The following is a 13,556-nucleotide window of genomic DNA, read 5'->3' on the forward strand; positions in this document are numbered from 1 at the left end:
CCAAAAAATAGAGAATTCGAAATACTCTCCACATTTGTCACGCACGCTGCCTTGCGCTTTGGATGCTTTCGCTGTACGTGCGCCGATCCACACCCTTGGCACCTCTCCAAACGTGAGGTTCCATCTCAAGGGGTTTTCCGGGTGAAATCTGTAAAAAAAAAGATGCATAGAAAGCACACGTGTCTCTCCTGGTGCTTATTGAGCGGGTCAAATGTTCTAGGCAGACTCCCCTTTGAAGTCGACATGGCCCTCCCTTCTCGGATAAAACGTGGATAGTTCCTAAAAAGTGGAATATTTTGATTTAAAAAAAGAACGATTATGATAAAAAAACACGTTTATTCGGTTTACCTTTTGAAATGTCAGCCCACTATATATGTCAGTGTCCATCACGAATTGTGGCGAGTGTTTGTGCAGCTGTGCCTGTGCACCACTGCCCATGCAGTCGCTTGATTTATCTGTCTAACAAGAATAGAGATATACTGAAGCAACGCACTTTGAGTTTACATCAAAGCCTAAACACGCTAATATGTCAAGTTCATGCAGAGTGTCCTGGAATTAAATGATTTTAATTTAAATTAATACAACATCAAAAAATAAGTGAATGTTACAGCAGTGTATTTATATTTAACCCATTGGTGCTTTCATTTCATCGTAATGTTTTAACTGTCTAACATCATCGTGGTATTTAAATGGCCACATTTCCACGGTTTGCGATATTTCACTTTTATCATCAATTACTTTGACATTCATGTATTTATTTTATCAGTCACAACGTAAATGTCTGTCGCTGTCAAGTGACCCATTAAATCAGCAAAACCGTGGGCTCTTGACCTGGAAAGGTGTCACTGTCCCCAGCGGGGCGGTTACAAGTCGGGCCGACAATATACCGACAAATAAACATTTAAACGGGGACGACGTCTTCTGTTTAACCACGGAAATGAGACGGCACACCAGCCTGTCGGTTGTCAGTATCGCTCGCCGCTCAAACAGCGACCATCGCAGGGCCACGACACCACCCACCGCTTGCAATGATTCTTCCTCCTCTTCCTCCCTGCGCCGTGGATCGCCATCGCTGCGATACCATGGCTGCATCCGAGGGGCTGCTGGCCTGAGCAACAGTTCACTTTGTATGTGCTTTATTTCTGCTATTGTTGCGTCGTCGATGACACGGATCCCCGTTTTGTTCGTGACTTGTGCGTGGAGGCGTGTTTGCCTCGCTGTAATTTGGTCCCGTCATTTTGGGTAACCGCTTAGTGTGCTCCTCACGTGACCGTCTTGCCTGCGAGAGAGATTTATGTACGATTTACTTTGACTGCACGGATGAGGAGTCTACGGGGTGGTTAACATGTAAATGTGCAATGCTGCGCTCCACGTACGTATGATGCATGTGCGCGTACGTGACATTGCGTGCCTCGTGAAGGCCATATGAACGTGCAGATTACGAGCGGCATGTGTGTGTCTGTGTAGACCACCAGCCGACCCAAATTCACATTTACCAATTCTAAAATACCATCGTGATGTGAACACATTGTGTGACGACGTAAATATCATAACTTAAACTTATAATTTACAGTCTTTTGTCAATTTATCAATCAACTGCTAGATAAAGCCTTCCCTACGCCATGTCGGTAATGGGGGTTGTGTGACCATACTTCACCATGCTGGTCAGTGTGGGTTGGTGACCTGCACGAACCAGCGTGGCATTAGGCCCAGACCCAGTTCAGACATGACTCGCCACTGAGTTCATAGTGCAGTGCAGTAACCACCTCACCATCCCTCCAACCCTACTCCTCTCTTGGTCAAACACAGTGGCCAGGAGACATCAACACTCACCAGGACACATCTACACTCACCAGGAGGCAGTCACACTCACCAGGGAGATTGAGGCACTAGTGAGGGAGATTTCAGAGCTCAATAGTTTAAGAAACTCCACTGAGACTCCTGTCTAGCACGTGGCCTAGCTCACAGGCAGCCACACACACACCGTAGGAAAAGCTGCATGACAAAGGACCGACATTTTTTTACGGTCCCAAACTATGAAATGGCCGGTCGATGTATTGAGACTAATGTCTGGGCCGTAATTGGCAAGTCAAGATCGCCGCAGGTGCGGGTCTCCACCGATCAGGATCGGCCGAGTGGAGCATTCATTACTGGTACTCGCAATGCATCTCACACCCACGTGATTTGTTTTCTCTTCGTCCCCCCCCCTTCGTCTTCAGAAGGAGCTGTGGAATATCCAGGGGTCGCTAAATGCGACAGAGACCTCGATCCACCAGCTGACCGCGCTCGTGAATTGCCGCAGCCTGCACAAGGTAATCGGCCCCAAGGCCCTCACCTGCCGCTGGCTGTGGTGCCGCGGTGCCGTTCATGACGATGCGGTGGTAACCACGCAAATCGTCCACTTTGGTCGTAAATTGCAAAGCCCTTTCACTTCGAGCGTTGCAGCAGAGGGCTCTCTGGCCTCCGCCATTTGTGGCTCTTTTAAATTCAATAAAGGAAAATTGTCTGATAAATAGTCGCTATTTTGGGTACATTCCTGACTATGGCCATGCTGGGGTTTGTATATTTTACGCTTTCTAAAGCGTTCGTCGCACTTGAGCTGCACGATGACTGTGCTGCACCTCTCTATGAAGTAGCTATAACCTGTTATGCCGCATTGCTTTATTCCAATAATTATTCTACTCGACATTACTGAAGTATATTATTTGAAAGTAATTGCCGCGCAATGTGGTGAACGTGGCGTTAACTCTGTTGGTTAAGATAGTTTTGCATTCGTGATAACCGCATTGATAGCTGCACGGTCAACATCCGGTTCCCGACTCCTTGTCCTTCCCCCGCACCTCCGATTAGCACGGTTGGCTACGTACGGTGCGAAGGAAGTTCAATATATGTACACACGTCTCGTGACGAACGTAACCCTTGTACTGCTGCCACAGCGATGTAATGGCCAGCACTCTGGACTTGTAATCCAGCGGTCGTCGGTTTGATCCATCTCCTGGTACGGCCGTTTAAACAACGGTGCCAGCTTCCTAATTCCCGCAGCCTCTGTACACCCAGCGAGCCAACTTTGGGGGCAGCACAGCGAGTGGCTCGGCAGGTCGTGTGTGGTGGTGAGGTGAAGGGTGGTACGCCCACTTCCAACGAAATAGAATTCCACTGGAAACAATTCCAGTCCCGCTTCTTGACAACACTGCTGGCATAGTGAAGAAGACTGACGTGTTAACTCATTCTGAATGTTAACGTTGATAGTTTAATAATGCGTGTAATCACACAGTGGCTTATTCAAGGTGGTATTGATGGAAGGGTTAGAGTCAGGTTATCATAGGCAAGCTGTTTTTTTTTTTCCAAAACCTCACTGTGCCTCTGTGATTCATGTGATCCTTGACGACAGACCTCATCAGTTCACATACCATCACTTCCGAATAAGTCCTTTGGAAGTCCTTGTGAAGAAATGCTGACATTCCTCTCCGCGATTGTCTCTTGGGCACAATGCTCATTGGAACATGACAAGGATTAAATATCACCACGTCTGGGATACTCTGCGTACGGTGCAGGTTTTGCACGAACAATGCATGGACAGTATGTGCCTGAGTTGTTGATTTCAGCCAAATGTTGGATTGACTCAAACGGCGATGCAATGCACAAAGCAGGTTACACATTTCACGTTGTTTTTGGGTGGGCTCTCGAGTATTCACGTCAGATCTTGTCTCTAACCTTGAGTCCATGATTCTGTTTTCATTAGCCTAGTTGACTGGAGCAGTGAGCTGGCTGGAGATCACACCTCACGGCAGTTGTGGTCATCAAGATTGTTGCTCAGGAGTGGCAAATGCAGCCAGGTGGCTCAGCGGCTCGCAATCGCCAAACGCTGGTTGGGCGTTGACTCGGCCATTCCCTTCAGGGTGCACACATGAGTACCGCTTTGTGGGGCAGGTCAACAGTGGTTGTTCCATGGATAGACTTACCCCTGCAATGGGAATGTGGAATTTCCACCACTGGCTCAGGGTTGTAAACAGGAGATGAGCACCCCCTCCATGCCAATTTGAGCAGGAAATCACTTTTGTCTTGACCCTGCTCTCTCCCGGATAATTAGCATGAGCTGTATGAGACTGGAGGAGCCACTGCTCCACGCACATGGCACGTGATCAGCCTATTGCGGTGGTGCGTTCGCTGTGCGCGAGTTTGATGGCGGGCCCCATAAAAGCGGCCTGCCGGGGACACGTTACTCATGGGCTAATTATCCGTTTGCTGTGCAGCAATAGGCCGTGTAAATCTTGCCGCAGCTGCGAGCCGTGATGCAGAAATAGTTGAAAATTAGATTTTACAAATGCAGAAACGTAGGTATACATTTTAATCCTAATTTAGTCACTTATGAAGTTATATTTTAATGTTTCATCTTGTTTATGGATATATATTGGGCTGTGCGTTTCAAACTTACGGTTCCAAATGGTGAATAACATGGCCAAGTCTGTTTGTCTTCTTGTCACTGTATACCGTTTCGTTTTATAACAAATAACACCTCGTGTCCCCCGCGCAGGTAGGCATGTGACTGGTGTTCACGGTTAGGTGACCGAGACTTTAATGGGAATCGGATCTGGCCGAATCCATGCATTCGATTATTCTGTATTATTCTTGTAAGAATTGCATACGGTTGTAGAATCGCTAATTCAGCACACAGGCTGCTCGACCGAATCACCCTGAATCCTAGAAGCTCAGCTGGGTTGAGCTTAGTTTGTTAAATGGTGGAACATGGCGATGATGTCAAGTGGGCCACATTCTTGAAAACTCATCAAGTCTGTTGTGTTGGTTTTCATCTTGAAGGCACAAATACAAACAAATGGATGTGTGAATATCACCTGCCTGACTGGAAGTCATACACCTAAACATGTGATACATCATCTTAGAATTAAAAACAGTGCCAAATATTACAGTTATTTAAAGTAAAAATTTGGCAGAAGTTGGAATCCTGTGTTCATATCTGGGGTGGAGAACCCAGCTATGACGTCACTGCACTTGACAGAATTCACTGCAAAGCAGTCTGGGTGATTGATAATGCAGTGCTCACTGTGTCTCTCTAGGCACTCGCTCCCGATGGGGGCAGCCACCTCCTTATCACTCTTCTATCGCTACTACCCATGGGTACTGTTCCTATGAACTTGACTCGTTGATTCCTCCTCCAGATATTGACTCTTTAGTCTCATCCACATTGTGTTCAATCACTGCACTGCAGCTCAACTGCCTCCTCACTCACCCACTAACCCACTCATTAACTCACTCTTCACCCACACACTCACCACACTGCAAGTCACAACACTTATCTCCCTTGCTCAATTCAAGAAACACGTTCACTCTTATCTATTGCAACTTTAATAGCGCTGATTCATAATTAATTGTTGCTTTTGGTCACATAGCGATCATGGCTAAAATGTGTGCCATTCAGAACCCTCCACGACCTGCCACAGCCAAACAAAGGCCTTTTGGCCTGCGCTTGGCAACTGTGTTACAACAAAAACACCACCGCCCCCCCGTTCCAGTGTGAAACTTGAAACACACTTCAAGCGAAGCGAGTTGGGCGCCGCGCGATTCACCCGCACGGTGAATGGTGCCCCGGTGGACGCTGTCTCACATGAGAGCGACTTGTCAAGTCTGGCTGAAGGAACACGTGTGCATTGTGCATTGCATTCGTTTGATTTCATTTCCACGGACTTGGGCTTTACAAACATTGGAGCCTCTATTTGGGTTGCAGGGTGGTGCCATGGTAACACTCGGGCCTCACCGCACGGAGAAGGGCCTGGGTTCGATTCCTGACTCAGCCGCCGTTCTGTGCGGAGTTTGTATGTTCTCCCCCTGTTCTGCTTGGGTCTTCTCTGAGTTCCTGTCTCCTCATAGCTGGAAAAAAATCCATACAACGAACCGGTATTGGCCAAAATAATTACCAATGCGGACATTTATCTGCAATGTACTTGTTTGGGATCACACACAGCAGATGCAATATCGCCCCCAATTGCGACAACTTGGCAGGATCCTCCTGAAAAGAGTATGGAGACCCAGTGAGACTTTCCTGGGTAACCAAGCAGAATAATAATAATAATGATTTAATTCTAGATTTGAAGCTTTCGTGACTGCAAGGATTCATATTCTTAGGTTTTTTCGGTAAAGTCACGTAGGTAAAAACATAAAAATTTATAAAAGTAAAATAAAATAAAAATCACGACGTTTCGGAGGCAACACAAGCTTCCGTCTTCAGGTGGAACCGTCACAGCCACGACAGCTGTATCAAGTAAATGAGAGATTGCAGGAGCTACCACTCCGTTTATATAATGGTTGGCCCTTCCCCCCTCTCCAACCATTATATAAACGGAGTGGTAGCTCCTGCAATCTCTTATTTACTTGATACAGCTGTCGTGGCTGTGACGGTTCCACCTGAAGACGGAAGCTTGTGTTGCCTCCGAAACGTCGTGATTTTTATTTTATGTTACTTTTATTAATTTGAATGTTTTTACCTACGTGACTTTACCGAAAAAACCTAAGAATAATAATTTATTTGTACAGTATTTTGTTGAAAGGTTTTACATTTCTCACCGGCATGTGTTTAGGATTTTGAAACGTCATGAGAGATTGAATGGCACCAGCTGGCTTTGTGATTTCTTTGGCATGTTTTTAAAACCTGTTTAAGATTATACACAGCTGCTTGGCGGGTGCTGTTTTACCAAACATTCCAAGCGCTGTTTGAACAGCGAGCCTAGATCTGCTCTGCAGTGCATGTCGTGGTGCATGTCGTGGTGCATATCACAGTGTATATCAACACAGAGTTAGATAGCAGTGCGATCGTATCGTCTTCCCATACCCCAATCGTGCTGCTTGTTAATATCCTTACACATGTGCTGGGGCACGACGATGTTGAGATGTTAACTATCTCGCCTGGTATACAGCAGGGCATGGGTTCGAACCCGACCCTGAAGCCTGTATATGTTCTCCCCATGGTCGTATGGCTTTTGTTCCAGGTCCTCCAGTTTATCCCTCCACATTTAGAAACATGCATTTCGAGCATTTGGCAGCTATAAATTTCCACATGATAAGCCACATAACTGAGATATAATTTGTGGCGAGGTCGCTTCTGAAAAAGAGCGACATAGCTGAGTGGGCCTTACCTGGTAAAACAAAAACAGTTCAAATGGTTTTAGCTCATAACATAAAAGAAATGTGTCGTGTTCTTACCCTATTAAATAATAATAGCTATCGATTTTTGTAGACATGATTTTTGGAAGAATGTTATTAACCAACATGTACAGGAAGAACTGCGGAAAACATCTAGCAATGACTAAAAACCATGAATATAATTGATATTTTAGACAGTTTTTCACTCAGCCCATTTTATCAACGTGCTGCGTGATGATTTGATGCCTCTAAATGGCAGAGCCATTTATCATCATGCAGTTTGCAATTGCGGGCAACAAGAGATTCGTTTTATTGTAACGTAGGCTCCCGGTCCCCGCTTGAAAATCGCCACAAATCATTTTCTTTGGTCACATTTCCCAATGCTGATGCTGTGTTTTGCCTCGATGGCCAGGGGGGTGGCCTGCTGATCTTGTGTGCAGGAGTCATTGCCGAGCGAATCGCTATGTAGCCCTTTCACAATTACTCAGTCAGTGCCGTTGTTGATCTTTCCAGTTAATGTGTGAAATTAACGACAATAGAAGGACAAGTTTCCTCTCATCCGCAAGGATTGGCGGGGGCCTTGCACAAAGCAACAGATATGTTATTCCTAATATCTGGAGTAAAACTCCTCTGCTCCACAACTATTTATCTACAGAAATTTGGAAATGGGAAAAATGTCCTGGCAGTACAGTGTACCACGACCGGTTTTATTTTTCGAAGCTATTTTCACGGTAACATTAAAAGTGCGTTAATTAGAGCTGACATTTTCCTGCGCGTATTTGGTTTGTACGCGGATTAACTGCGGTGCAATACAATATTCCCCAAGGATAGGAAAGGAAATTCCACGATGATATGATTACATTTCTCAGCAGTGTTGCAGCTTGAGTGGATAACGAGTGCAACGTGAAATAAACTTCGGTTAGAGTATAGATTTAATTATAAAGTATTTAATTAACGAGTGGCATACCAACAGCTGTTTAACCCAAGTGTAAAAACCGAAAAAAAGACCGTACACAAGCCCCTGCTTTCATGGCTTTAAAATTTATTTGAAAAGTATTCTCGCAATGTTTGGTTTAGCAGTGCCAAAGCAATTGCACAATGTTACGGGAATGCTATATTATGCTAGATATTATAAATGCTATATATTTTTTAATATGATGAATAATACATTTGAAATACGGCACTCCTGAATATGTTTACATTGATGCAAAGCAGTTTAAAATCGTGATCCGGTGTGATAGGCACTGGAGAATAACAAAGCACATTTGAGGTCTTATAGTGTACAAGATCATTGCTTTTGCAAACACGAATAAAATAAAATCCTCTAACCCAATGCAGTTCAGTATTTGTGATTTTGGCTCACATTAAAAAGGGTGAGTTGCTTTCGGTTAAAGGCATTATTTTATCGCTTTTACGAAAACAGTACCCGTTTAAATTATCTCCCAGCTGATATGATGATTTATAATTTATTCATAATTGATTTACAGTGATCTGGCCAACACTGTGACTCTAGGAACCCTCCACCACCCGACACAAACAATTGTATCGCCACGTTTACGAGCGTAGAACGACGCACAAATGAATTATTATCGTTTTGTTCAGCTCACGTCTCGGCCAGAGGTAGCGATGAAATACGCGGCGTTCCGCTCGAGATTCCGTCAAGACGTTATCGTGACAAAATCTAGGAAGTGGCGGTGGCGCTCCCAACAGACATTGCCTGCTCACTCGGACGCCTGGTTGTAAACTCAACAGTCAGGCTTTGATGCATCAGCCAACTAACCACTCACGCAAAAGTGGGCCGTGACCTGGCTCTGTTATGTTCAAGTTCGTCATTGGCACTTCTCAAATTCGGGAGGATGCTCGTTATTATGGATTATATTTTTTCCGCCTGAGGTCGACCGCTTGTGTTGCGATCGAAACGTCGTGATTTATTCTATTTTCTACCTACATGAATTTACCGAAAAAAACAAAGAGTATGGATTCCTGCAGTCACGCAAGCTTCAAATCAAGATTATGAAGATTGTTTTTCCCAGACAGCCGAGTCTCGAGAATGTGGTCCATTTCGTCTTGGAGTGTTTTCGCTTCATGTGAGAGGGAAGCTCAGAGAGTGCCAGGAGATAGCCCGCACCTCTGTTGTGTCGAGAATTAATTACCGTTCATAAATCACGCTCACAACATAAGCAGAGCGTTTTGTTCATAAAAATCAAGTTGATAAAATTACGCGGCGTCAACATAATCTTTATAAATGTGTTACGTCACAAATTCACGATCGATGTGTTCCCAGGTGGGGGTGGTCTTTGTTTAACTGGACTCCACACGATATTGGGTCTCAGTCTATTAATAAAGAGATAAAAAATTATACGCGCACCTCCGATTAGCACGGTTGGCTACGTACGGTGTGATAGGAGTTCAACATGCGTACACGCCGCAACGCATGTGGAGTATGTGGCGGTCGGTAGGGCGGCAGTGGGGAAGCCCAAGCGCGACGTCTCCTCCCTGCGAGGACTCCCACGACACTGCCCCAAGGCCATGGATAATGGCCTCGCCTTCTGTGTGTGCACTTCAACCTCACTGTTGTAGCGCGTCAAAAAATTCTAGATTTTAAGTTTTTGTGACTGCAAGGATCCATACTCTTGGTTCTTTCGGTAAAGTCACGTAGGTCAAGAAAATAATAAATACAAATAAAATAAAAGATACAAATTTAATTACATTTTATACATTTTTATCTTTTATTTTTATTTATTATTTTCTTGAACTCGTCAAAACCGTTTGTTCAAAGTGTATTTCGTGATTACACGTTATTATTATTATCACCGTTTCAAAGTAGAATTGTAATAAAAAAAACACGAGCCAAAATGTTTTTTTTCACGTCACAGAAATGTGGAATTTCCACCACGCACTCTGCAGGGCTGTTAACGGGAAACCAGTAGCGTGGCGTCAACACTCATTTGAGCAGCAGGAGATGGGCAGATGTTGAGCAACTGTGGTGCGGTGTGACGTGGTGTCGCGTGGGGCGATGCGTGGTGTGACGTGGTGCGGTGACTGGTGTGGTGCGTTGTCACGTGGTGTGACACGTGCTTTGACACGCGCTGCCCCCACTGCAGGACTACGTGGAAGCTCTCAACGGGGTGTGCTCGGAGGGCCTCAAGGGGATGCTTTTTTTGGCGCTCTTCTCCATCGTCTCGGCCCTCATGTTCAACAGCGTCATCTGCATCGCCCCGAAAACCTGGCGCAACTTCCGCAAGAGGTGAGCCCCGCTATCGTAATGCTGCACCACGACAGTGCTCGTTTCTCACTCGCAGCCCTGTTAGACACTGGTAGGAGTTCCACATTCCTATGAGGGGGGAGGGGCAAGTGTGTCCATAGGACAACCACTGTTGACATTTACCCCCCCAAAAAAGTGATACCTATTTTAATGACCCCAGACGGATGATGGGCCGAGTCGGCCCCAACCGGTATTTGAGCTCCGCTTGCGAGCCGCTCCGCAAGGCTGCGAGGAGGAGGAGGCGAGCGCCGCTCTCGCCGTGAGCCCGTACGACGAGGGGCGTCACATCCACGAAGCCCGCGCGGTCCACCAACCCCCGCAGTGAAAGCGCCGGCTTGCGGGGCATCCGTCGCGCCACCGTGCTTGCCCGGCGCGGGCTCGGCGGTGGCGGCGCACGGTGGTAACGGCGCGCGCGGCGCTCTCGCATGTGGGCAGCACTTTGCCCGTGCGGTTCTCTCGCCACTGCCGGCTGCTCTGGGCCAACAAAGCGAGGCGCGTGGCTTGACGTTTACAAATCACGTGGAATTCTGAAAAGACTGAAGTGCTGGTTTATGTGAAATCGTTAACGGACCTTTCTGTCGTAATTTGTTTTGGTCTTCAATGAAAAGGAATCTTTCCTGGGCTGATGACGCAGTTTCTTACTGCTGCCGACAGACAGGCGTTAATGGATAAAAAAAATTACGGGTATTTGTAAATTGTATCGTGTTTGTTCGGATAATTTTACAGCTGCATTTAAAACAGGATCAGTTGACATTCCTGAGTTTCCTCTCATAGCAAACAAAACAATGTAACCTGTACGGGCCAAACGTCCCAATGCAGAAAAAACAAACCTGCATATTGCTCAATTGGGATCACACAGCAGCAGCAGCATCGGCCCCGACTGCTACAAGTTGGCAGGACTCTCCTGAATAAGAGCCATGGGACTCGGAGAGGCTTTCCTTTGTAAACAAGTGGAGTAACAAGTGATACCATTGACAAGGCCACATAGGTTGTCCGCACACTGCTTGGGAAGCGCTCGTTTCAGTCCACGCACGGGGGAATTCCGCTGCAGTTTGTGGAGTTAGCAGTGGAGTAAGCCTGACACGGACAGCGTGAACCATGCATTAGAGCAGCAGCAGCAGCAGGAGTGTGAACTAGAGGGGCTCGTGACCCTTAACCATTGTGTCTACCAGGACACTAAGCCGGGAGCGAACTCAAATTACCACAAGGTACGCTCACACTTGGGTCACTGACTCGTGATTTTAACGGCCGCTTGGGCAACGTGTACCTTGGGTCCTGTGTTTCGGAGCGGAACGGTCACAGCAGTGCCGCTTGGACATTCGCTTTCATTCAGAATTGACGATAAATACGTGGGTCAGGCCAGGGCTGTAAACTCCGACCGGATGTCGCACGGGGCATCATGCACTGACTGGGGCGGCACAGTGGCTACTGCTCGCTGCTGCTGCTGCCACCTTTGAGAAGGAAAGACGGTGGTGGTGGTGGTTCTGGTCGTATGGTCCCCGCAGGGAGAGGCAGTATGAGGACATGGATGAGGATGAGCCGTGCCGGCAGCCGCCCGGAAACACACGCCGCCCGCCACTGCCGAGCTTCTACAGTTACAGCAGCTTCGGCAGCCAGACGAGCATTCAGCCCACCTCCCAGTCCATCACCAATGCGCCCGTCTCCGAATACGTGTGAGTGCGCAAAGCCATTGGCCTGCCCTGCCCCGCTACGTGCCCAGCCGGTGCCGTGTCCTCACGGAGGGTGACTCTCCCCCTCCTCGACTCCCCACCCCCCCCCTCATCATCACCTGAGTTGTGTGTTTTTTAAGCCAAATGTACCCCCACCCACCTTCCCCCCTCCCCCCAATTTTTTTTTCGGAGTTTGTGCCCAAATCTCAGAAGCTGACCACTTATTCGTGCGGGAATGTAGAAGGGCTTGGCAGTGTTCAGGAGAATGCCTCACAGGCTGGGAACGAATACAAACCACAACACGCACGGAGACGTGTGACTGCAAACAGCCACGTGTTCAACTCTTTGAGTTTGGTGGTCTTAACGATAATGCGGCCACCTGTTCAGCCCTTTTGTGGTTGATGGTCTGGACAAGGCTGAGGAGCATTAGCCGTGGCGTGATGCGACAAGCGCCTTGCGCGTTGCTATTTCTCGACTGGAAAGGCGTTTACCCCTGGGAGTTTAATTATTCTTGTTGTTGTTGTTGTAATCGAGCTGAACGGCTCCAGCTGGAGCCCCGGTGACAGAAATTGCGGCATCTGCTGCCCTCCCCAAAGCTGGGATGGCTCTGTCTCGTCTCGTCTGCTCCACATCCAAACATTTGATAGCGTGCCACTGATAACGAAACAATTTATCGCCCTAATGCTCGGAGAGCGATAACTTGTTTGATGGCTGGGGCGGCAAAGAGGATAACATTTGTGTAAGGTTAATTTAGCGGGCCATTGTTATCAAAATTCAATGCCGAAATTGCTCTTTTGGAATGACTCCTAAATGTGATTTATGTCCCCGTAGAGAAAGAAAGAGTCATTGTGTCTGTGGACAATATTTTTTTACATTGAATCTTTTAAGAGTTCCCTGTAAGTACGAAATGTAATTATAAATTGCATTAAATTTGCAATACAGCTTTTTCTATGCTGGAGCAAGTCACAGCAAACATTCAATGAGTTCCATTATTTATATCATCAAATTGACGTTGAACTCAAACGAATACATCTAACTTAAACATTAACAAGAATTCTATCTGCATGCCATATAATTTACCTTCGAAGTAAACATTTTTTCTCAAGATTTATTTTGACTTGGTAAACAAACGCACATTAAAAGCACAAGCTGTTTGTGCACTTTAATTGTCTAAATTATTCACTTGTCTGTGGACAATATGTTAATGTTTTACTTGTTTATACATTTGCGTCCGTTAAAAGCAATTCAAGTGTCCGTGCATGTTATGTTTGATTTGCGGTGGTGAAAAAATAATTAATTAACAATCTCCATTTCTGCGTGTGAAATTATATGTTGAGGCACTTGGATGTCTGTGCTGTTATTGTGCATCACCACTTAGTCCGCCATTACGTGTGATTCCTGTGACAGCTTCACAGAAGCCAACTGAATGCTCTCATCGTCTCTAAAATACTGATTCAGTATAATTG

The 13,556-nt window shown here is 46.4% G+C and overlaps 1 protein-coding gene across 2 annotated transcripts in view; it reads left to right on the forward strand.

Annotated features, from left to right (window-relative positions):
• LOC144719172 (protein tweety homolog 1-like) overlaps positions 1-13,556 on the forward strand; it is a 126,694-nt gene that overhangs the window by 94,722 nt on the left and 18,416 nt on the right. The window contains exons 10-12 of one of the 2 annotated variants that reach the window (XM_078595050.1): positions 2,220-2,312; positions 10,260-10,402; positions 11,926-12,093. In XM_078595050.1, coding sequence (XP_078451176.1) covers positions 2,220-2,312; positions 10,260-10,402; positions 11,926-12,093 — 404 coding nt within the window. The remainder of the gene's footprint in view (positions 1-2,219; positions 2,313-10,259; positions 10,403-11,925; positions 12,094-13,556) is intronic. The other variant, XM_078595051.1, reaches the window with a different exon arrangement.

Source organism: Lampetra planeri, chromosome 5 (assembly GCF_965212315.1).
Source record: "Lampetra planeri chromosome 5, kcLamPlan1.2.h2, whole genome shotgun sequence".
In the NCBI taxonomy this organism is placed as follows: domain Eukaryota; kingdom Metazoa; phylum Chordata; class Hyperoartia; order Petromyzontiformes; family Petromyzontidae; genus Lampetra; species Lampetra planeri.